General features: G+C 43.6%; 1 protein-coding gene across 2 annotated transcripts in view; it reads right to left on the bottom strand.

Moving 5' to 3' along the window:
• Window positions 1-1,597: 1,597 nt before the first annotated feature.
• TNFRSF19 (TNF receptor superfamily member 19) overlaps window positions 1,598-22,692 on the bottom strand; it is a 95,536-nt gene continuing 74,441 nt past the window's right edge. For both annotated transcript variants that reach the window (XM_069759121.1, XM_069759122.1), the window contains exons 6-10: window positions 16,442-16,603; window positions 14,418-14,543; window positions 13,633-13,726; window positions 12,813-13,155; window positions 1,598-6,250 (exon numbers count right to left, since the gene is read on the bottom strand). In XM_069759121.1, coding sequence (XP_069615222.1) covers window positions 6,242-6,250; window positions 12,813-13,155; window positions 13,633-13,726; window positions 14,418-14,543; window positions 16,442-16,603 — 734 coding nt within the window. In that variant the 3' untranslated portion in view covers window positions 1,598-6,241. The remainder of the gene's footprint in view (window positions 6,251-12,812; window positions 13,156-13,632; window positions 13,727-14,417; window positions 14,544-16,441; window positions 16,604-22,692) is intronic.

The raw sequence follows: 22,692 nt of genomic DNA, 5'->3' as shown, positions 1-22,692 counted from the left end.
GGATCTGAGTCCATGGTGGCGTAGTGTGTTACTTATGGTAGGCCTTGTTACATTGGTCCCAGCTCTCTGCAGTTCATTCACTAGGTCCTCCCGCGTGGTTCTGGGATTTTTGCTCACCGTTCTTGTGATCATTCTGACCCCACGGGGTGGGATTTTGCGTGGAGCCCCAGATCGAGGGAGATTATCAGTGATCTTGTATGTCTTCCATTTTCTAATTATTGCTCCCACTGTTGATTTCTTCACTCCAAGCTGGTTGGCTATGGCAGATTCAGTCTTCCCAGCCTGGTGCAGGGCTACAATTTTGTTTCTGGTGTCCTTTGACAGCTCTTTGGTCTTCACCATAGTGGAGTTTGGAGTCAGACTGTTTGAGGGTGTGCACAGGTGTCTTTTTATACTGATAACAAGTTTAAACAGGTGCCATTACTACAGGTAATGAGTGGAGGAAAGAGGAGACTCTTAAAGAAGAAGTTACAGGTCTGTGAGAGCCAGAAATCTTGATTGTTTGTTTCTGACCAAATACTTATTTTCCACCATAATATGCAAATAAAATGTTAAAAAAACAGACAATGTGATTTTCCGGATTTTTTTTTCTCAGTTTGTCTCCCATAGTTGAGGTCTACCTATGATGTAAATTACAGACGCCTCTCATCTTTTTAAGTGGTGGAACTTGCACTATTGCTGACTGACTAAATACTTTTTTGCCCCACTGTATTTTCATATACCCTACTAGACAAGTCTAAATTAATACATGGGGGCCCTTGGTTCTCTGCACCGTCTCTTGGCTGTGGTGGAGAGAACCTCTCCTGTGGACCTGTCCTACATTACAGAATGTTCTAATCTTATTTTTTTGGCCACGTTCCCCAATGTATACCTCCAAAACAAACCTCTGACATATGTCAATGTATATGTATGAAGAAAGCTACTTGGCTACCGTTGTCAAAAACATATACCGTAGTATATGCATTTTTTCTACTGGGCCCCTCGGAATAAGAAAACTTTTTTCTATTAATTGAAATAAAGGCATGCTAACCCAATCCTGAAGAATGTCTGCCAGAAGGGTACTACTTATCAAACATCAAAACTGCCAATGTCTTGTATATTAAAGGTGTGAAATCCCGCTACCTAATTGGTGGGAGCTGGCTGTCAATCAGAATGACATCAGAAGTCCCGCCCCGTCGACAGCGGGGACCAGAAAAGCCTGCGGTCTGTAGACGTGACGTCAGCAGAGACAGCTGAATCCATGGTAGGAGTGACTGTGACCGTTCTGTGCCGGGGAAGAACATCGCCGGGCACAACAGGTAGGTAAGTAGCAACAACCTGCCTCTTAGTGCTTAGGCACATTTTTTGTTTTTTCAGAAAGTCCCGGGTACTCCATTTAAGTGTCACTGAAATTCATTCTCCCATCCAATCTGACATTTGGAGTTTGGCGACAAAAATAGCAAACTAGGGGATGATGTGTAGTTACCAAGGCAAATCTACGACCACCGACATGAGCAGCTCCCATTCTCATTCATCCGACTATGACTTTCCACGAGCAACGTCAATCCAATAGTAGATTGTTATTAGAGAGACGGAATTAGTCATTTTAATCCAGAACTCTTTGTTTTCACAATGTATTTATTTACATAACGAGATATATAAAAAAAGCCAAAAGTATTCAGATTTACAGGCAGGCGAATATCTGGAGGTTTTCCATGAACCCATCATGGATTTGCACTTTACAGCAATGTACATCACTCGCTGGGCCTCGTAAAGTGGCCATGTTGACTGTAGCAAACAGATTCTTGTTTTCCGAGGTTGTGTTAATACATGAGGTCAATTGTATACAACAAGAAGACCAGACTGTACACCATATACAGAGACTCCCAGCACAGAATTGTCTGTGTCTTTCATTAGAATCTTGGAATTTATTGGGAATAATTTATCAAGACTGATGCAAAAGAAAAGTGGAGTTGTTGGTTGCCCATTGCCCGGCTAGCCTGTTGCTTTATTTTCCAAAAGTCATCAGAAAAGATGGAGGTGATATTCTATTGGTTGGTATAGGCAGCAGAATAAATCTCTATGTGTCTTCCAGAAATTCTTCAGGATTTTTCAAGCTCAAAGCTTTGTGATCTTCACAATTTTTAAAAATGCAGCTTGGAAACATGATTGTGATTTTTACATGTAGTACTATGATTATCCATAGAAGCATTTCCTAACTTTCTTGGGAAAACCACTGTATCAGCATCTAGTTTTGTTGCAAAGATTATTTGGATGTGTCGAAAATCGACAAAAGCTGTACCCGATTATCATCCAAGTAAGCAGGACATTGTTCACCTGAAGAACAAGCTAAACTGTTGTCTGCCGAGTGATTGGATCATTTATGGAGACTTAAAAATCACTGTAAAAAAATGGGAAGTGCTGCCGATAACACAATGTTGTATAGGGATAGAATAATCGTATTAGCGACAGTTCAGGTCCCATCATGGCCAATATGAAAAGGGCTGTAAATGAGCTACAATGCCCTTATACAGTCATGGCCGAATGTATTCACACCTTTTGAAATTGTTACAGAAAATGATGCATTTGCCCCAGAAAATTATTGCAGTTATACGTTTTGTTATACACATGATTATTTGCTTTGTGTGTATTGGAACAACACAAAAAAAAATGAGGAAAAAAAGGCATAATTTCACACAAAACCCCAAAAATGGGACGGACAAAATTATTGACACCGTTACAAAAATTGTGGGTAAACAACTTTGTTTCAAGCATGTGATGCTCGTTCAAACTCACCTGTGGCAAGTAACAGGTGTGGGCAATATGAAAATCACACCTGAAACCGGATAAAAAGGGGAGTAGTTGGCTCAGTCTTTGCATTGTGTGTTTCTGTGTGTGCCACGCTAAGCATGGAGAACAGAAAGCAGAGAAGAGAACGGTCTGAGGACTTGAGAACAAAAATTGTTCATAAATATCAACAAATCTCAAGGTTACAAGTCAATGTCCAGAGATCTTGATGACCCCTTTGTCCATGGTGCGCAACATAATCAAGAAGTTTACAGCCCATGGCACTGTAGCTAATCTCCCTGGACGTGGTTGGCAGAGAAAAATCGATGAAAGTTTGCAATGGGTCTTCCAGCAGGACAATGACCCCGAAAAATACTTCAAGAAGTGCCCAGAAATGGATGGAAACAAAGCTGGAGAGTTATGAAGTTGCCAGCAATGGGTCTAGATCTAAATCTCATTGAACACCTGTGGAGAAATCTTGAAATTGCTGTTGGGAAACGGCGCCTTCAAATATGAGCGACCTTGGAGCAGTTTGCAAAAGAAAATGGGTCAATAATTCCAGTTGAGAGGTGTAAGAAGATTGTAGATGGTTATAGGAAGCGATTGAGTGCAGTCATTTATTCCAAAGGGTGTGCAACAAAATATGAAGTTGAACGTGCCAACAATTTTGGGGGTTTTGTGTGAAATTATGTCCAATTTATTCTTTTTATCTGATTTTTGTGTTGTTCCAATACACACAAAGGAAATAAACGTGTATGACAAAACGTGTAATTGCAATAATTTTATGGGAGAAATACGGTACTTCATTTTCTGGAACCAATTTAAGGGTGGCAACACTTTCGGCCATGACTGTACATACTGTAGTAAATCGGTGCTAACTAAAGGGCCATCTAAATCCACCATTAAAATGCAACAGTCATGAATATCTGAGTGCACAGAGCCTTAAGGCCAACCATATACAATAGACTAATGTTGGCTGAACCCACCAATATCGGTGGGGCTAGCCGACAGTTGTGATATGTGTGGAGGCCTCCCAACTCTTCCCTGACAGGTGAGGCCAGATCATTTGGCTGACAAATATCTAATATGTATATGGAGAATTTAGTCTTCAAGTCTTTGCTCATTCTACAGAGGTTCTTATCTCCTAACCACCGGAGTTGCACATCTTATTCACTGCCTTAATAACTCCTTCAGCAAATTTTTGAGACCAACGTAGCTCGATGAAGCCTGTAAACGTTATAGAGGAGCCTCTGGGGAAAATACCTTAAAGATACACCACAAAACAAAATGCCATGTATGTAGGGCATTTCGTAATGAAGTGTCGACTTTAAAGTAACATCAGTCTTTTGTTTTTGCTAAAAACATGAAAAATGTAGTATGAAAAACCAACCTAAGCATGGGTGGAGAACTTGTTACGTGGTCCTTCAAGGACACAACTTTATTACAACTACGACCTCAGCTCTAGTGAAAGATATAGCTCTTCCCTGCTGTCCATAAACTGATGTCCTTGTTTTACTACTGTGCATTTTATGTGTTTGCGTTTGCACAGAGGTCCATTAGATAAATCCAGTAGTGATGAGCAAGTGTACTCGGTACTCGGGTTTTCCGAGCATGCTCGGGTGTTCTCCAAGTATTTTGGGTGTGCCCGCAGATTGTTTCAGTCGCCGCAGCTGCATGATTTGCGGCTGTTAGGCAACCTGAACACATGCAGGGATTGCCTGTTTGTTAGGGAATCCTCACATGTATTCAGGCTGTCTAGCAGCCGCAAATCATGCAGCTGCGATGACTCAAACATAATCTCCGAGGATGCTCAAAATACTCGGAGACCACCCAAGCATGCTCGGAAAACCCGAGTAATGAGTACACTCGCTCATCACTAGTCACATCCTATTAGATTGTAAGCTCTTATGCAGGGGCCACATAGACATGGGAAAATTATGGAACGAATGATCATTCAGCTGACAACTCTCTCTGTTGACTTCTCGATTGACCATTGTAATTCCAGTTGGGAGGCCCCTGTACACCTTAGACTGTTGACTGATCCTGCTGGGGGCCAATAGTATTATTCTGAGTATCAGAAACCCTTGTTAGTGGTCCCCAGCAAGTTCCAAGTACCGGCCTTGTGAGATCAGACAGAAATACTGGACCATAAGTGGAGACACAACAGATGTCGTAAATAGTGATCAACGAATGTGCTCAGATAAGGTGTTATCTGCCATGTTCGGGTGCTAATCAGGTGTCTTCGGCATGCTCGAAAAATACGTTCGAGTTCCCGCGGCTGCATGTCTCGCAGCTATTCAACAGCCAAACACATGCAGGGATAGCCTAACAAACAGAAAATCCCTGCATGTTCGCTCATCACTAGCCATAAACAATGATCTAGAAACATAAATAACAATAGTCTAGAAAACACTGGAAGTTAAAGCAAAATCTTCTTATAAAAAAAATGACCTATCATACAAAATAACGCTTCATAGAAAAATGCACATACGTGGCAGAAATGGTGCTCATAGGTAATAGATGTGCTGGTGTCTCAGAAATGTAATGATCTCGACATGCGATAAATAGGATTTCCTCAGCATAATGGACTGGATAAGGGTCCAGCATAAGTGCATTACATCTAGACAGCTGAAAAGCACAATATATAGATGACCATGGCTCCACCAGACAAGACGTACCGGGAAACGGATCCAACCAAGAGTTGTAATGTGCAGACCTCATACGATACTCATTAAATTGCACTGTGCAAACCCATAGAAAATAATGGGAGCCGTGCAACGAGTATTTGCAGTGCGATGAAGCTGGACTGTACAGTTCAATGAAGGTCATCACATAAATAATGAAAAATTACATTTACATTCTGCTTCACAATTTAAGTAAGTCCCACACTGGATTTCTCCAGTAAGTTTCATCCGTTAGTACTTTTGCTTGAGCATATCTCCATGTACCAATCTGCTACAAGGAAAATTCTTCCCATACACATCCTGAGGTCCAGATGTCTTAAGGATGAACAGGCGGTCATATTTCAAGGCGATTCTAGAAAAGATGGAGACTCGTTCAATACAGAACATTGTGGCAAGATGTAGATCACCCAGTGTCTATTCCAGAAATAGATCTTCAGGAGGCTCAAGATGTAGATCACCCAGTGTCTACTCCAGAAATAGATTTTCAGGAGGCTCAAGATGTAGATCACCCAGTGTCTATTCTAGAAATAGATCTTCAGGAGGCTCAAGATGTAGATCACCCAGTGTCTATTCTAGAAATAGATCTTCAGGAGGCTCAAGATGTAGATCACCCAGTGTCGATTCTAGAAATAGATCTTCAGGAGGCTCAAGATATAGATCTCCAAATGGCTTGTCTAGAGGTGGATTTTCAGATGGCAGGTCTAGATCTCCAGGTGAGGGATTGAACTTATCTTCTGGTGGGCTGATCTAGAAATAAACCTCTGGATGGTGGATCTTGGAGAACATCTCACTCAGCAGTCCTGAAAATTAATAAAATGATTGTTACTTTGTGATGGGAGACAATGGGCCCATATTATTCATTATAGCCTTTTCTCTTCTGGTGTAAAAAGCTTTGAAGAGCCGAAAACTCGAGGTTGCGCAAAACTTTCGGAACTCTTGTAGTTTTCATGCTATTTTTGCCCAGCTCCATAAAACTGGGTAGAGCTGGGGCTTGGGCGTGATGACCTCCGTTCATCAAATTCATGACCATCAGTGGTTTTTGTCATGCCACATATCTTACTCCCGCAGGGACTGGAGTAAAGGTACCGTCACACTTAGCGACGCTGCAGCGATACCGACAACGATCCGGATCGCTGCAGCGTCGCTGTTTGGTCGCTGGAGAGCTGTCACACAGACCGCTCTCCAGCGACCAACGATGCCGGTAACCAGGGTAAACATCGGGTAACTAAGCGCAGGGCCGCGCTTAGTAACCCGATGTTTACCCTGGTTACCATCCTAAAAGTAAAAAAAACAAACACTACATACTTACCTACAGCCGTCTGTCCTCCAGCGCTGTGCTCTGTACTCCTCCTGTACTGTCTGTGTGAGCACAGCGGCCGGAAAGCAGAGCGGTGACGTCACCGCTCTGCTTTCCGGCTGACCGACGCTCACAGACAGTACAGGAGGAGTGCAGAGCACAGCGCTGGAGGACAGACGGCTGTAGGTAAGTATGTAGTGTTTGTTTTTTTACTTTTAGGATGGTAACCAGGGTAAACATCGGGTTACTAAGCGCGGCCCTGCGCTTAGTTACCCGATGTTTACCCTGGTTACCAGTGAAGACATCGCTGAATCGGTGTCACACACGCCGATTCAGCGATGTCAGCGGGAGATCCAGCGACGAAATAAAGTTCTGGACTTTCTTCCCCGACCAGCGACAGCACAGCAGGGGCCTGATCGCTGCTGCCTGTCACACTGGACGATATCGCTAGCGAGGACGCTGCAACGTCACGGATCGCTAGCGATATCGTCTAGTGTGACGGTACCTTTAGACTTGTGGTGAGACGCATACTAATGTGCACACCACTTTGCACCCTGTGTGCTTCATTAACCCCTTCATGACCCAGCCTATTTTGACCTTAAAGACCTTGCCGTTTTTTGCAATTCTGACCAGTGTCCCTTTATGAGGTAATAACTCAGGAACGCTTCAATGGATCCTAGCGGTTCTGAGATTGTTTTTTCGTGACATATTGGGCTTCATGTTAGTGGTAAATTTAGGTCAATAAATTCTGTGTTTATTTGTGATAAAAACGGAAATTTGGCGAAAATTTTGAAAATTTCGCAATTTTCACATTTTGAATTTTTATTCTGTTAAACCAGAGAGGTATGTGACACAAAATAGTTAATAAATAACATTTCCCACACGTCTACTTTACATCAGCACAATTTTGGAAACAAAATTTTTTTTTGCTAGGAAGTTATAAGGGTTAAAATTTGACCAGCGATTTCTCATTTTTACAACGAAATTTACAAAACCATTTTTTTTAGGGACCACCTCACATTTGAAGTCAGTTTGAGGGGTCTATATGGCTGAAAATACCCAAAAGTGACACCATTCTAAAAACTGCACCCCTCAAGGTACTCAAAACCACATTCAAGAAGTTTATTAACCCTTCAGGTGCTTCACAGCAGCAGAAGCAACATGGAAGGAAAAAATGAACATTTAACTTTATAGTTACAAAAATGATTTTTCAGCAACAATTTTTGTATTTTCCCAATGGTAAAAGGAGAAACTGAACCACGAAAGTTGTTGTCCAATTTGTCCTGAGTACGCTGATACCTCATATGTGGGGGTAAATCACTGTTTGGGCGCACGGCAGGGCTTGGAAGGGAAGGAGCGCCATTTGACTTTTTGAATGAAAAATTGGCTACACTCTTTAGCGGACACCATGTCAAGTTTGGAGAGCCCCCGTGTGGCTAAAAATTGGAGCTCCCCCACAAGTGACCCCATTTTGGAAACTAGACGCCCCAAGGAACTTATCTAGATGCATAGTGAGCCCTTTAAACCCCCAGCTGCTTCACAAATTGATCCGTAAAAATGAAAAAGTACTCTTTTTTCACAAAAAAAATTCTTTTAGCCTCAATTTTTTCATTTTCACATGGACAACAGGATAAAATGGATCCTAAAATTTGTTTGGCAATTTCTCCTGAGTACACCAATACCTCACATGTGGGGGTAAACCACTGTTTGGGCACATGGTAAGGCTCGGAAGGGAAGGAGCGCCATTTGACTTTTTGAATGAAAAATTATCTCCATCGTTAGCGGACACCATGTCGCGTTTGGAGAGACCCTGTGTGCTTAAACATTGGAGCTCCCCAACAAGTGACCCCATTTTGGAAACTGGACCCCCCAAGGAACTTATCTAGATGCCTAGTGAGCACTTTAAACCCTCAGGTGCTTCACAAATTGATCCGTAAAAATGAAAAAGTACTTTTTTTTCACAAAAAATTTCTTTTCGCCTCAATTTTTTCATTTTCACATGGGCAATAGGATAAAATGGATCCTAAAATTTGTTGAGCAATTTCTCCCGAGTACGCCGATACCTCATATGTGGGGGTAAACCACTGTTTGGGCACACGGCAGGGCTCAGAAGGGAAGGCGCGCCTTTTGACTTTTTGAATGGAAAATTAGCTCCATTTGTTAGCGGACACCATGTCGCATTTGGAGAGCCCCTGTGTGCCTATGCAATGGAGCTCCCCCACAAGTGACCCCATTTTGGAAACTAGACCCCCCAAGGAACTTATCTAGATGCATACTGAGCACTTTAAACCCCCAGGTGCTTCACAGAAGTTTATAATGCAGGGCCATGAAAATAAAAAATAATTTTTCTTTTCTCAAAAATGATTTTTTAGCCTGGAATTTCCTATTTTGCCAATGGTAATAGGAGAAATTGGACCACAAATGTTGTTGTCCAGTTTGTCCTGAGTACGCAGATACCCCATATGTGGGGATAAACCACTGTTTGGGCGCACGGCAGGGCTCAGAAGGGAAGGCACGCCATTTGGCTTTTTAAATGGAAAATTAGCTCCAATCATTAGCGGACACCATGTCGCGTTTGGAGAGCCCCTGTGTGCCTAAACATTAGAGATCCCCCACAAATGACCCCATTTTGGAAACTAGACCCCCAAAGGAACTAATCTAGATGTGTGGTGAGCACTTTGAACCCTCAAGTGCTTCACAGAAGTTTATAACGCAGAGCCATGAAAATAAAAAAAAAAAATTATTTTCTCAAAAATGATTTTTTAGCCCGCATTTTTTTATTTTCCCAAGGGTAACAGGAGAAATTTGACCCCAAAAGTTGTTGTCCAGTTTCTCCTGAGTACGCTGATACCCAATATTTGGGGGTAAACCACTGTTTAGGCACATGCTGGGGCTCGGAAGTGAAGTAGTGACGTTTTGAAATGCAGACTTTGATGGAATGCTCTGCGGGCGTCACGTTGCGTTTGCAGAGCCCCTGATGTGGCTAAACAGTAGAAACCCACCACAAGTGACCCCATTTTGGAAACTAGACCCCGAAAGGAACTTATCTAGATGTGAGGTGAGCACTTTGAACCCCCAAGTGCTTCACAGAAGTTCATAACACAGAGCAGTGAAAATAATAAATACGTTTTCTTTCCTCAAAAATAATTTTTTAGCCCAGAATTTTTTATTTTCCCAAGGGTTACAGGAGAAATTGGACCACAAATGTTGTTGTCCAGTTTCTCCTGAGTACGCTGATACCCCATGTGTGGGGGTAAACCACTGTTTGGGCACACGTGGGGGCTCAGAAGGGAAGTAGTGACTTTTGAAATGCAGACTTTGATGGAATGGTCTGCGGGCGTCACATTGCGTTTGCAGAGCCCCTGGTGTGCCTAAACAGTAGAAACCCCCCACAAGTGACCCCATTTTGGAAACTAGACCCCCAAAGGAACTTATCTAGATATGTGGTGAGCACTTTGAACCCCCAAGTGCTTCACAGACGTTTACAACGCAGAGCCGTGAAAATAAAAAATCATTTTTCTTTCCTCAAAAATGATGTTTTAGCAAGCAATTTTTTATTTTCTCAAGGGTAACAGGAGAAATTGGACCCCAGTAATTGTTGCGCAGTTTGTCCTGAGTATGCTGGTACCCCATATGTGGGGGTAAACCACTGTTTGGGCACACGTCGGGGCTCGGAAGTGAGGGAGCACCATTTGACTTTTTGAATACAAGATTGGCTGGAATCAATGGTGGCGCCATGTTGCGTTTGGAGACCCCATGATGTGCCTAAACAGTGGAAACCCCTCAATTCTAACTCCAACACTAACCCCAACACACCCCTAACCCTAATCCCAACTGTAGCCATAATCCTAATCACAACCCTAACCCCAACACACCCGTAACCCCAACACACCCCTAACCCTAACCACAACCCTAATTCCAACCCAACCCTAGCCCTAAGGCTATGTGCCCACGTTGCGGATTCGTATGAGATTTTTCAGCACCATTTTTGAAAAATCCACGGGTAAAAGGCACTGCATTTTACCTGCGGATTTACCGCGGATTTCCAGTGTTTTTTGTCCGGATTTCACCTGCGGATTCCTATTGAGGAACAGGTGTAAAACGCTGCGGAATCCGCACAAAGAATTGACATGCTGCGGAAAATACAACGCAGCGTTCCCGCGCGGTATTTTCCGCACCATGGGCACAGCGGATTTGGCTTTCCATATGTTTACATGGTACTGTAAACCTGATGGAACACTGCTGCGGATCTGCAGCGGCCAATCCGCACCGTGTGCACATAGCCTAATTCTAAAGGTATGTGCACACGCTGCGGAAAACGCTGCGGATCCGCAGCAGTTTCCCATGAGTTTACAGTTCAATGCAAACCTATGGGAAACAAAAATCGCTGTACACATGCTGCAGAAAAACTGCACAGAAACGCAACGGTTTACATTCCGCAGCATGTCACTTCTTTCTGCGGATTCCGCAGCGGTTTTACAACTGCTCAAATAGAAAATCGCTGTTGTAAAACCGCATTGAAATGCGCAGAAGCACTGCGGATTTATCAAATCCGCAGCGGAAAAATCCGCAGAGGACCAGAATACGTGTGCACATACCGAAACCCTAACCCTAACCCTACCCCTAACCCTACCCCTAACCCTACCCCTAACCCTAACCCTACCCCTAACCCTAACCCTAGTTCTTACCCCAACCTTAGTGGAAAAAACTAAAAATTATTTTTTTTATTGTCCCTACCTATGGGGGTGACAAAGGGGGGGGGGGGGGTCATTTACTTTAATTTTATTTTGATCACTGAGATAGATTATATCTCAGTGATCAAAATTCACTCTGGAACGAATCTGCCGGCCGGCAGATTCGGCAGGCGCACTGCACATGCGCCCGCCATTTTGGAAGATGGCGGCGCCCAGGAAAGAAGATGGACGGTCCCCGGGAGGCTAGGTAAGTATAAGGGGGGGAGATCAGGGCACGGGGGGGGGGGCGTTGGAGCACGGGGGAGTGGATCGGAACACGGGGGGGTGGATTGGAGCACGGAGTGGGGGATCGCTGTGCGGGCGGGTGGATCGGAGCACGGGGGGGGGGATCGCTGTGCGGGGGGGGATCGCTGTGCGGGGGGTGGGATCGGAGTGCGTGGGGGTTTGATTGGAGCACGGGGGGTGTGATTGGAGCACGGGGGGAGCGGGCAGGAGGACGGGGGAGCGGAGCACAGGACCGAGGGGAGCGGACCACAGATCGGGGGGCTGGGGAGGCGATCAGAGGGGTGGGGTGGGTGCACATTAGTGTGTCCAGCCATGGCCGATGATATTGCAGCATCGGCCGTGGCTGGATTGTAATATTTCACCATTTTTTTAGGTGAAATATTACAAATCGCTCTGATTGGCAGTTTCACTTTCAACAGCCAATCAGAGCGATCGTAGCCACGAGGGGGTGAAGCCACCCCCCCTGGGCTAAACTACCACTCCCCCTGTCCCTGCAGATTGGGTGAAATGGGAGTTAACCCTTTCACCCGATCTGCAGGGACGCGATCTTTCCATGACGCATATGCTGCGTCATGGGTCGGAATGGCACCGACTTTCATGACGCAGCGTATGCGTCAAAGGTCGGGAAGGGGTTAAGAGGTGTGCGTCTCTTAATTAATCGGTCTTCACACTGCACCCTGCCCCCTCATCAAGACTGGCATGAAAAAGACTGCTTTTAAATAATCAGGGCTAATGACATTTTTTCAACTCTTATGAATAGAACTAAATTAAAAAAACAACAGAATGTTAATGAGTATAAATATCTATATCAGACAAAGGTCTAAGTTTAGGCTACATGCTTACGTAACATAGTTTCTGCAGAATACACCACGATCTAAGCAGAGATTCTCAAAAATCTCTTCTACAATTAGAGGAAATTTGCAGTCAACCTGCAGCATGGAGTTTACATAGGTTGAAAGTCAATGCACAGGGAAATTCCACAGCAAATCTGCAATCAAGTTATTCTTTCAGTAGTAGAATGCTAGAACGCACAGGTCTTAAAGTTGCCTACCCTTATACTGCAACACATTAAATAAGCCACTCCACCTGGTTCTCGTCTTGGACACATGGTAGGTGATCCACCTCTGGCTGATTTCCCGCATCTCTTTGACAAGCGTCCAGCTCTAATAAATGAAGATGTTTTGAAGACGCCGTCTCTGCACTGATACTGTGCGCACTGTGTGTGTGCAAAATACTTGGCTCTTCCATATCTCTGTTCAAAGTGTCTCCATCTCTCCCTGTTAGCTCCGGATGTGGCTCACAGGCAGGATTGCTATCAATGCCAGGAGGTGTTTGCATAAGAGGCCAAGTTTCAGCTAGCTCTCTGCAGGCCGAGTCTGAAGTGGGTCCAAAACATGCTGGAATCATGTCCACCACAGAATCCGCGTTCCTGAAAAAAAAGCAATTATTAGGAGTGACCCTAATTGATTAGTCATAGTAACTTGTATTAATCTGTCGCCTGCACAGTCACATTCAGCCCTCATGGAGTTCATCAACTCACCAGGAATGAGGCGTGACGTCATCTATGTATCGTTTCCCAAACGTGGGTATGATACATTCTCACTTATTCTGGTTCATCCAGAAATAATTCTGCCCCCCCCCCCCCCTTTCCTATGTGTAAGTAAAACAGTTCACAAATTATAATATATATATATATATATATATATATATATATATATATATATATATGTGTGTGTATGAGCCCACAAGAAATCTTCAAGCGAAAGGGATTTAGACATTAACTCAGCAAAATTCAGAGTCCAGTTGTGTTATTGCCACTGTGTAGGCGTTACTTTGTGCAAAGGCTGATGCAGGCTTTAGTGGATGCATACAAGTGTGGCTTATGAATAAAATAATGCGCACTTACCCATCGTACAATGTGCTGTGTGACGGGAATATACAACCCGGGTCTATGCTGTGCGTCTCTTCACAGCACAATGATGGAATCAAGTGGACGGGACCTAAAGGGAAAAAGACAAATAACTTGCTGATTGCGGACGTCGCTTGTAAGATTTGGCTATTAGAGATGTCAATACATTTATAGAATAAAAGAAACCGTTACGTTTCCGTAAGAAATTTCACAGAATGAACAGACAAAAAATGTGTTGTGTTCATGATGATTACATGAATAAAGGATTTGTCGCACTATTAGGAAAACGATCTACTTCTGTTCCAGAAACAGGGCCACTCTTGTCAATGGTCAGCACGGTGGCGCAGTGGATAGCACAGTAGCCTTGCAGCGCTGGAGTCCTGAGTTCAAGCCCCACTAAGGACAACATCTGCAAAGAGTTTGTATGTTCTCTCCGTGTTTTCGTGGGTTTCCTCCGGGTTCTCCGGTTTCCTCCCACATTCCAAAGACATACTGATAGGGAATTTAGATTGTGAGCCCCAACGGGGACAGCGATGATAATGTGTGCAAACTGTAAAGCGCTGCGTAATATGTTAGCGCTATATAAAAATAAAGATTATTATTTATTATTATTATGGTCGGTGTCTGGTGCTGCAGTTCAGCTCTTCTCAAGCAAGGTAATTTCCACCTACTGGCGTCAGTTCACACTGCCATTAGGTATTGTTTCATCAGGTTTACAATGCCTCTTGATTGGAAGAATCGCATTGATACAATGTGTCACCGCTTGTAAACTTATTACTCACCACAAGCCTGTGGCTGCTCTTGCTGACAGCGGCAGTATGTCCTAGTTGGATGATCGGTGACTTGTGGTCTGTTGAAACATAACAGTTCTGACCCAGTGTACTGCACTTCTTGTGATCGGCAAGACCCTGTACAACAGAGGGGGAGATAAAAACACATTGATAATTTGAAAATATCTTAAGAAATTAATGACTCAATGAAAGGAAGGAAGGAAGCTAAAGAGGGAAGGAAGCTAAAGAAGGAAGCTAAAGAGGGAAGGAAGGAAGGAAGCTAACGAGGGAAGGAAGAGAGGAAGCTAAGGAAGGAAGGAAGCTAAAGAGTGAAGGAAGGTAAAGAGGGAAGGAAGCTAAAGAGGGAAGGAAGAAAGGAAGAGATGAAGCTAAGGAAGGAAGGAAGTTAAAGAGGGAAGGAAGGTAAAGAGGAAAGGAAGCTAAAAAAGTAAGGAAGCTAAAGAGGGAAGGAAGAAAGGATGGAAGGAAGCTGTTGTGAATTCTGTGGCAGAGCTCCCTCCTGTGGTCACAAGTGGTACTTCGGCTGATTCTCTCTGTGAGCTTCCGTTGGTGGAGGAAAGTGGTACTGCGGCTTCTGAGTTTCCTTCCTCAGGTGATGTGGTGAAGTCGTTAGGTGCTGCTCTATTTAACTCCACCTAGTGCTTTGATCCTGGCCTCCAGTCAATGTTCTAGTATTGGACCTGTTTCCTCCTGGATCGTTCCTGTGGCCTGCTGCTCTGCATAGCTAAGTTCCTCTTTGCTATTTTGTTTGCTGTTTTTTTCTGTCCAGCTTGTCTATTTGTTTTTTCCTGATTGCTGGAAGCTCTGAGACGCAGAGGGTGTACCTCCGTGCCGTTAGTTCGGTACGGAGGGTCTTTTTGCCCCCTTTGTGTGGTTTTTGTAGGGTTTTGTGTTGACCGCAAAGTTACCTTTCCTATCCTCGCTCTGTTCAGAAAGTCGGGCCTCACTTTGCTAAATCTATTTCATCTCTACGTTTGTCTTTTCATCTTAACTCACAGTCATTATAAGTGGGGGCTTCCTTTTCCTTTGGGGTATTTCTCTAAGGCAAGGTAGGCTTATTTTCTATCTTCAGGCTAGCTAGTTTCTCAGGCTGTGCCGAGTTGCATAGGGAGCGTTAGGCGCAATCCACGGCTGCCTCTAGTGTGGTTGGAGAGGATTAGGGATTGCGGTCAGCAGAGTTCCCACATCTCAGAGCTCGTTCAATGTTTTTGGGTTATTGTCAGGTCACTGTATGTGCTCTGACCTCTATGTCCATTGTGGTACTGAATTACCTTATCATAACAGGAAGCTAAAGAGGGAAGGAAGAGAGGAAGCTAAGGAAGGAAGGAAGGTAAAGAGGGAAGGAAGCTAAAGAGGGAAGGAAGCTAAAGAGGGAAGGAAGAGAGGAAGCTAAGGAAGGAAGGAAGTTAAAGAGGGAAGGAAGCTAAAGAGGGAAGGAAGAAAGGAAGCTAAAGAGGGAAGGAAGAGAGAAAGCTAAGGAAGGAAGGAAGCTAAAGACGGAAGGAAGGTAAAGAGGAAAGGAAGCTAAAGAAGGAAGCTAAAGAGGGAAGGAAGAGAAGAAGCTAAGGAAGGAAGTTACAGAGGGAAGGAAGGTAAAGAGGAAAGGAAACTAAAAAGGGAAAAAAGATAAAGAGGGAGGGGAAGGGAACGTAAGGGGATAATGAAAAATGGGACGGAAGGTAGAACGGGAAAGGAAGGGAGGTCAAGAGGAAAGGGAAGGAGTGAGTGGAAAGAAAGAAAGATAAGGAGGAAGGGAAAAAAGGATTGGATGGAAGGTAGAGAGGGAAGGTAAGGAGGGGATGAGAAGGAAAATAAGGGATGAAGTATTGGAAGGAAGGAATATATAGAGGGAAGAAAAGAAGGAACAGAGGAAGGAAATTAAAGGAGAAGAAATAAAGGAAAGTAGAAGAAAGTAAAGGGAAAGAAAGGGCATGATGGATAAGGAGGGGTCTGTAGCTTTCTCCCCCAGCCCAGGTCTAAATATATAAAACCAGAATGGAAACTTCCATGCTTACAATTTGGCTTCTTTTCCATGAACTGCCTTTTGCAGTAGATGACAGAGAGGATGAGCAGAGCTAGGAGCACCGTGGACAAGGCACTACATATAACAGCGGCCAGAGCGGTATCCCGGGGACTTGATGCTGTAGCACTAATCTTCACAAGATTTACTTTGCTGCCTGGAAGAAATAAGAAATTACATAGCTTTAAACAAAGAAAAAAAATCCGAAATGTGTCACCTTCATGTAGCTGTAGAGTATGGCATATGGCACATGAGGATGCCTTGGTAGATACAGAGCCATCAGCTATGTACATGTCCTTATCTGGTAAACGGAGCATGTATATATGTCTGGCTTTACCAATAATCCAGAAGGCATCCAGTATATAGAATATATATTTATATGACCCACAACCCCCATCTCTACGAGAAGCCTCGGCCTTAGTCATGCGGTCATACACATGCAGACGGCTTAGCTTAATAATGACACAGAGTTTCTGTTCCCCACATAACAAGCAGCCAAGCCATGCGGAGACACAACCATCACCATGTGGAATAAATACAGATTTTCAGCTATGGCCAATATCCAAAGAGCTTATGGTCAAACCACAGTTGTCAAAATGTTCCCCAGGAGCCAAGTACAGAAATATCTGCTGCCCCGCCATAAAGCATCAAGCTTCTCCACGTTCCCATACAGATTTCCATTCTTGTATTCCAAAGCCTCCGAAATGGCTGACCAGAACAAATTCATGCGAGGTCCCACGTCAGTAGACGGCGCACCACAGAGGGGATTTTAAGGTATGAAATGGCAGGAATGAGCTTTGAAGGCAGCCACATTCATCAAAGCCAAGAGCAGTCAGAGGAAAGCCGCTCCACCAACGAAGAGATTGTGTTACTTTACATAAACTCATTTATCAGACATTTCTGCAGGTTTTTCCACATCAATTATTTCCAGGATTGACTTAGTTTTGCTTCAGTTAGGAGCAGAATATGGATGTTTACCTCACCGATCATACAAGAGCCTTGACAAAGCATAGAGGTCACACCGGAAAAGTGCAGTCCTGGCGCCAAGACTTGTGATGTCGACAGTAGTAAGGTCACAGCGTTGGCTCCTTCCTGAAACGTCTTCGGTTAGGAAAAGCTTAAAAAACATGGTGAGCACATAGCCTGAAAGGGGCTTTCGTTTGTCTTCATGTGCAGCTTGTTTAAAAAAAAAAAAAGCCTTCCTCACCCTCCCCAGGTCCGATAATCGGATCACGCGCACTCATACAAGTCTATGGGTGCGTGTGAAACATTAGACTGCACTTGGATTGCCGTAAACTCAGAGAATGGAGAAATTAAGTTGATCCTGAAAACAGGATCTGTTGTTGGATCTTGATGACCCGAGTTGGGGCACACTGCCATAAAGCAATAGATTTCCCCCCACTCCAAATGCAATTTATTGGTAAAATGAGCTTTATTTTGTCTTCTCCACAGTAGTGTTGGGACATACTGGACATGCAGTCATCTACGACTAGTGGAGGTCTGTGGATGGAAGATCTTTCACAATCAATAGTTGATGCCCTCTAAAGCCGGCGTTTGCCGTAAACACTAAGCAGCCATTTTCTTGTGTAACTGGAGATGTGACATGACATACAGTCATTATCAAAAACGGAACACCAAAAGTGAAGAGCTCAACTTATACATGTCTTCAATGTGCTAAAGGTTGAGATGTGTCCAAAGAATCTAGTGAGTGAATGGTTGTAATTCTTCATATCATGTAAGCAGAACAGCGAGTGTCCTATGATAAGTCGGCTTCTTCTTTCACCGCTGTGTCATCAGTCAGACATTGCTATCAATCACGGCCGTGCTGCCGCCAGTAAACGACAGTCAATCCTTCGAAGAACTGGTTTGGGCACTTCTCGGGTTTGTGCTTCATCCTCATATATCTTTTTCCTTCTTCAGAAAATGAGGTTGTGTAGATCAGATTGTGTTTTGCCATCTGCTAGGTCAGAGTAACCCGGTGGACATCAATGGCTCGGAATCTCAAATTTTTTGAAAGATTTCAATTGATGAATCAGGGAGCGGGAAAAAAAAAGTCTGGGCGCTCTACAAAGATGGAGTTGGGGGGGGGGGGGGGGTGACTGCTGCGAGGTCAGGCTCACTGACCAGTACCTCTGTTGTTTATACCAAATCAAAAATAGGTTTTAAGTTGAAGTAAAACTATAGGCAAAAAAATGCAAATATTTTTTTTTCTTCAAAACAATAGGGTGAATCTCGGCAGAGGTGTAACTTGGGACTGGAGGGTTTGCATGTAATCCCTAATGGCATAGTGTATAAGAGTAGCAAAAGTTTGCCTCCCCGACATCTTGCTCAGGCCGCTCGCACTGTGAAGTGATTGGCGCAGTGAGAGGAGTTTGTCTTCAGTTGCTGCGCTCTGCGCGAGTGAAGACAGAGATTACATGAACAGCTAATGATTGAACATAGTATTTATTGCACATGAATCAATCCGGTCTTCATTCATTACTTAAGAGCTGCTTAGACTTTTCTAACCCTAACTTGGGATAAGGATTGGTTAAGGGTTAGGGTTAATCGTAGGGTTGGGCTTAGAGATAAATTTAATGATTGTTACAAAATGTAATAAAAAAAACACAACATGTAAAACATTTTTACTTTTAACATTTTTGGAAAAAAGTAAAAAAAACTAAGAGTTCAAAGTACAAACCATAATAATGTCATTATTTCAATAAGGAGTTTAATACTGTACTGGTAGAAGGAACTCCAAGAGCGCTAGTGGATCACGGGTTATAGGGTGCAAAATATTTGCCTTGTCCCGGGCACTGACCGCCAAACCTACGCCACTGAATCTTGAAACTTACAAAATGGTTCATTATTTCCTCCAGGGCTTGACTCTAGGCACATTGAATAAAATGTTGTCGTGAATTTTGAACATTATCATTGCAATGATTTGGGATTTTGAACAAATAAAAAACTATATATGGCCATATTATGGGTCCATACAACTTTTGGGTTGTATACATCTGTAATTTGCACCCATGGTAGTCTACAGGGCCATACAGGGACACAATCAGACATTGTATTACAGAGCTCATACCATGCTGTCTGTAGGAATTATATGGTGGTACATAGGTTGCACAGGGTTCAATACTACGGACTCTCTATGCCTCCAAACATTTCATTGTATCTTCTCAAGATTGTCCCACTCGATTACTGAATTGGATCATACTCTTGAAGGAAATGATCTCGCATCTGTTACACAATCTGACGTTGGGCGTAAAAACACTGGCTTAATCAGTAAATCACACACAATGGGCCGGGATTAGACGGTGTTGGTTCTAGATTAGTGATTTATACTAAGGTCATCAGAGGATCAATGGTATAGCAGGTTTATAGACTCTAGATAAGGCTCTCATTTCTACAAATATTGATTCTGGATAAGGCATATTATATCCTCTTCCCAATCATTGTGCGCGGCATATATAATGTAAACAGGTGACAGCACTTGTAACCTTGCACTTTGGTTAAGTTATTTTAGCACGTGGTTAAGAAATGTAGTTGATCGTATGTCATCAGAAGAATTCAACAAGCCCCACGAGAAGAAGAAAAGACATTCCTCAGGTTGTAAGGGTTGCGATGAAAAAGATGCATTCTGAGACCAAACTTACCTTTTTTTGTGTCGGACTTGCATTTACAACTACGTCTCTAGGGAAAGGGACTTAGTATTCTGCCTATTGTTGTAGATCGGCTTACTCGGCTCGACACAGATGTAAAAACGGAACACTGTCTCTTTAAGAACATGCTTGGTTTATTAAACGTAGCTTAAAAAAAGCTGGAAAAATAAGCACGGCCCTCTGGGCAAAACAATACACAGTCCTTCTCCTAATGGCAATCAGCCCGCTCAGGGTTAGTAATGTCCATGGTTCAGGTACTTTAACACAGGCACCAACACTTTCCTGGAGTGCTCCCTCTCCAGACACTGAGCACTGCTGCCTTTGGAGATCAGCTACTTAAACTCCAGACCATGTAACTCTTCCCTCATGTGACTGATCACATGACTGTGACACCACACAGGTCCTGTCAGCACATGGAGGTGCCGACTCTGCAGGTGGACATCCTTCCGTCCACTATATGGATGTCCACATAAAAGCCATCCCATTATGCAAATGACTTAACCCCTCACAACACTTAGTGTGCTGGAGCAAAAACTCTGGGTTTTATATCACTGACGCCATAAGGCACAGTGAAACATATCTCCCCTCCTGCACTTTACCGGTGACTGTCACACTATGCAAACCTGCCTTAAAGGTCCATTCACATGAGAAGATATATTGGTCTTACAAGCAAAGTTGTTAAAGTTTGTAATCCATTCATTTCTAGTGGTCATGGATTGGTGATCACTTGTTACATCGCTCTCCTGTGGTTTCAAGTGCAAACAACTAGCAGACGCTCGTATGCAGCAAGTGCTCAGTTTCCCTACAGCGCTTCTAAAGGAAAACCAAGGTATTACATGTTGTCTACTTAAATCAATGGGCTGTTCAGGAAGAAGTGGCAAGAGAGAACAAAGAGAAAACAGAGCAGAGAAAATAATCAGAACTACTTAATGGCCTTTCTAAACCAGATAACCCCTGTAAGCAGCTGTATATACCCAAAAGCACTGAAGTGCCGGATGGAAATTTTAGCTTTTACTTATTAATGGTTACAGCATGAATTATATGACTTACAAAAGGAAGTGCTGCTGTAAGGCACGTAATAAAAATGAAAGCGCCCACTGAGCTGTCCTCTTCTACATCCTCTCCGCAACATCTGTGCAGGAGGATAAGACATAAAATAGCTTTTGTGCTTGAAATGTAAGTTTCCACAAGGATTAGAGGACGAAGCTGCCAGCTGGGAGCAAGAACAAAGATCGCAATCGGAAGGGCACAGGCTCAAATTGCTCTGTTCATGCTCCAAAATATTCTCCAGAGCCCTTTCCCTGTGCTGTCACTGCACAATAATATCTGTAGAGGAGGATCGGCAGTCGGCAGCGCAATGTGGCCAAAAACTCTGAAATTCAGATTAATACATTAGATACATAAACATTTCGGCTATTTTGGTAGGTTGTAGAGGTAATCCAGGTATGTGCTGCCCATAATTGTGTGACTCATTTCGTCATTGAGATAATCATGGATTACAAAGATTAGAGAAACGAGTGAAATCAGAGTATAAGGATCACCGTTACTAATCCAATGTATTCATGGAGGTCTACTGCACAATCACAGTAAAGCATAGTCTCCGTTTGGTATCAGCACGTAAACGAAGGAAGGAAGACTTTTTTTCCTAAGCAACAGCGCCACTCTTGTCCAGGGGCATATTCTGGTATTGCAGGCAAATTTATTTAATTCTTGTTGAACTAAATACTAAACATGACCCTACAGATAAGGGTGGTGCTGGGTCTAACCCTTAATTTCTAAGCTCACACAACATGGAGGGTATTCTCTATTATAAACTTGTCTATTAAGGGGGTAATCCAGTCTAAGGCCCTCTGTCTACAAGATAGTGGCCATGAGCATTTGGATGGTTCAGCAGGCTTGGCAAGTGCTTTACCCTTCATATGGCACTGCACTCGGCAGCATAGGGATGCACGCTCAACTGGTCATTCAACTCCTACTGGGGGCGGTCTTGCAGCAAGTCCCCTTTTCACGTGATCCATTAGAGTACCCATAAGGGGACCAACACTGAACTAGTTCTCGCAATCCATGAGAATCCCCATGAGGGGACCAACGCCCATGACGGGATGAACGCCAATCTAACAGTGATCCCCTATATCTGGATAATTTGGAACACCTGCTTAAGTAAAGCTAGGCATTTTCACAAAGTACACGGTTAACCATCAGATGTTGCTCCCGGCTGGTACTTCAATACAACTGAAGAGAGCAGCTCCAGCGCATGCGCAGTACCCCGAGGGCCGACCTACACAGAAGTTGTTTAACCTTGGTCCTTATAGTGGCCATTATGTGATATTCCTCATGTAGCCAACTAATACTATTCATTGCTATATTGGGAGTGCGTCTATAGAACCAACCGGCACTGTGATGTCTACGTATGGGATCCCTAAAATCATTACTTTGTACTTCTACTGGGCAAGATAAGCCAGGGAACGAGAAACAAGAGCAAAGGTGTGAAACAGGTTAGTAGAAATATGATTGGGTTTCAGGGGGCAAATAAATAAAAAAAGGGACTGGTTTGGACTAGACATATGCAGTCGGTGTTGACATCGATTTTAGGGTGTTG

Source organism: Ranitomeya imitator, chromosome 3 (genome assembly GCF_032444005.1).
Source record: "Ranitomeya imitator isolate aRanImi1 chromosome 3, aRanImi1.pri, whole genome shotgun sequence".
NCBI classification, from domain to species: Eukaryota; Metazoa; Chordata; class Amphibia; order Anura; family Dendrobatidae; genus Ranitomeya; species Ranitomeya imitator.
Note: the sequence above shows the minus strand (reverse complement) of the source record. Positions and strands in the feature narration are given on the sequence as shown.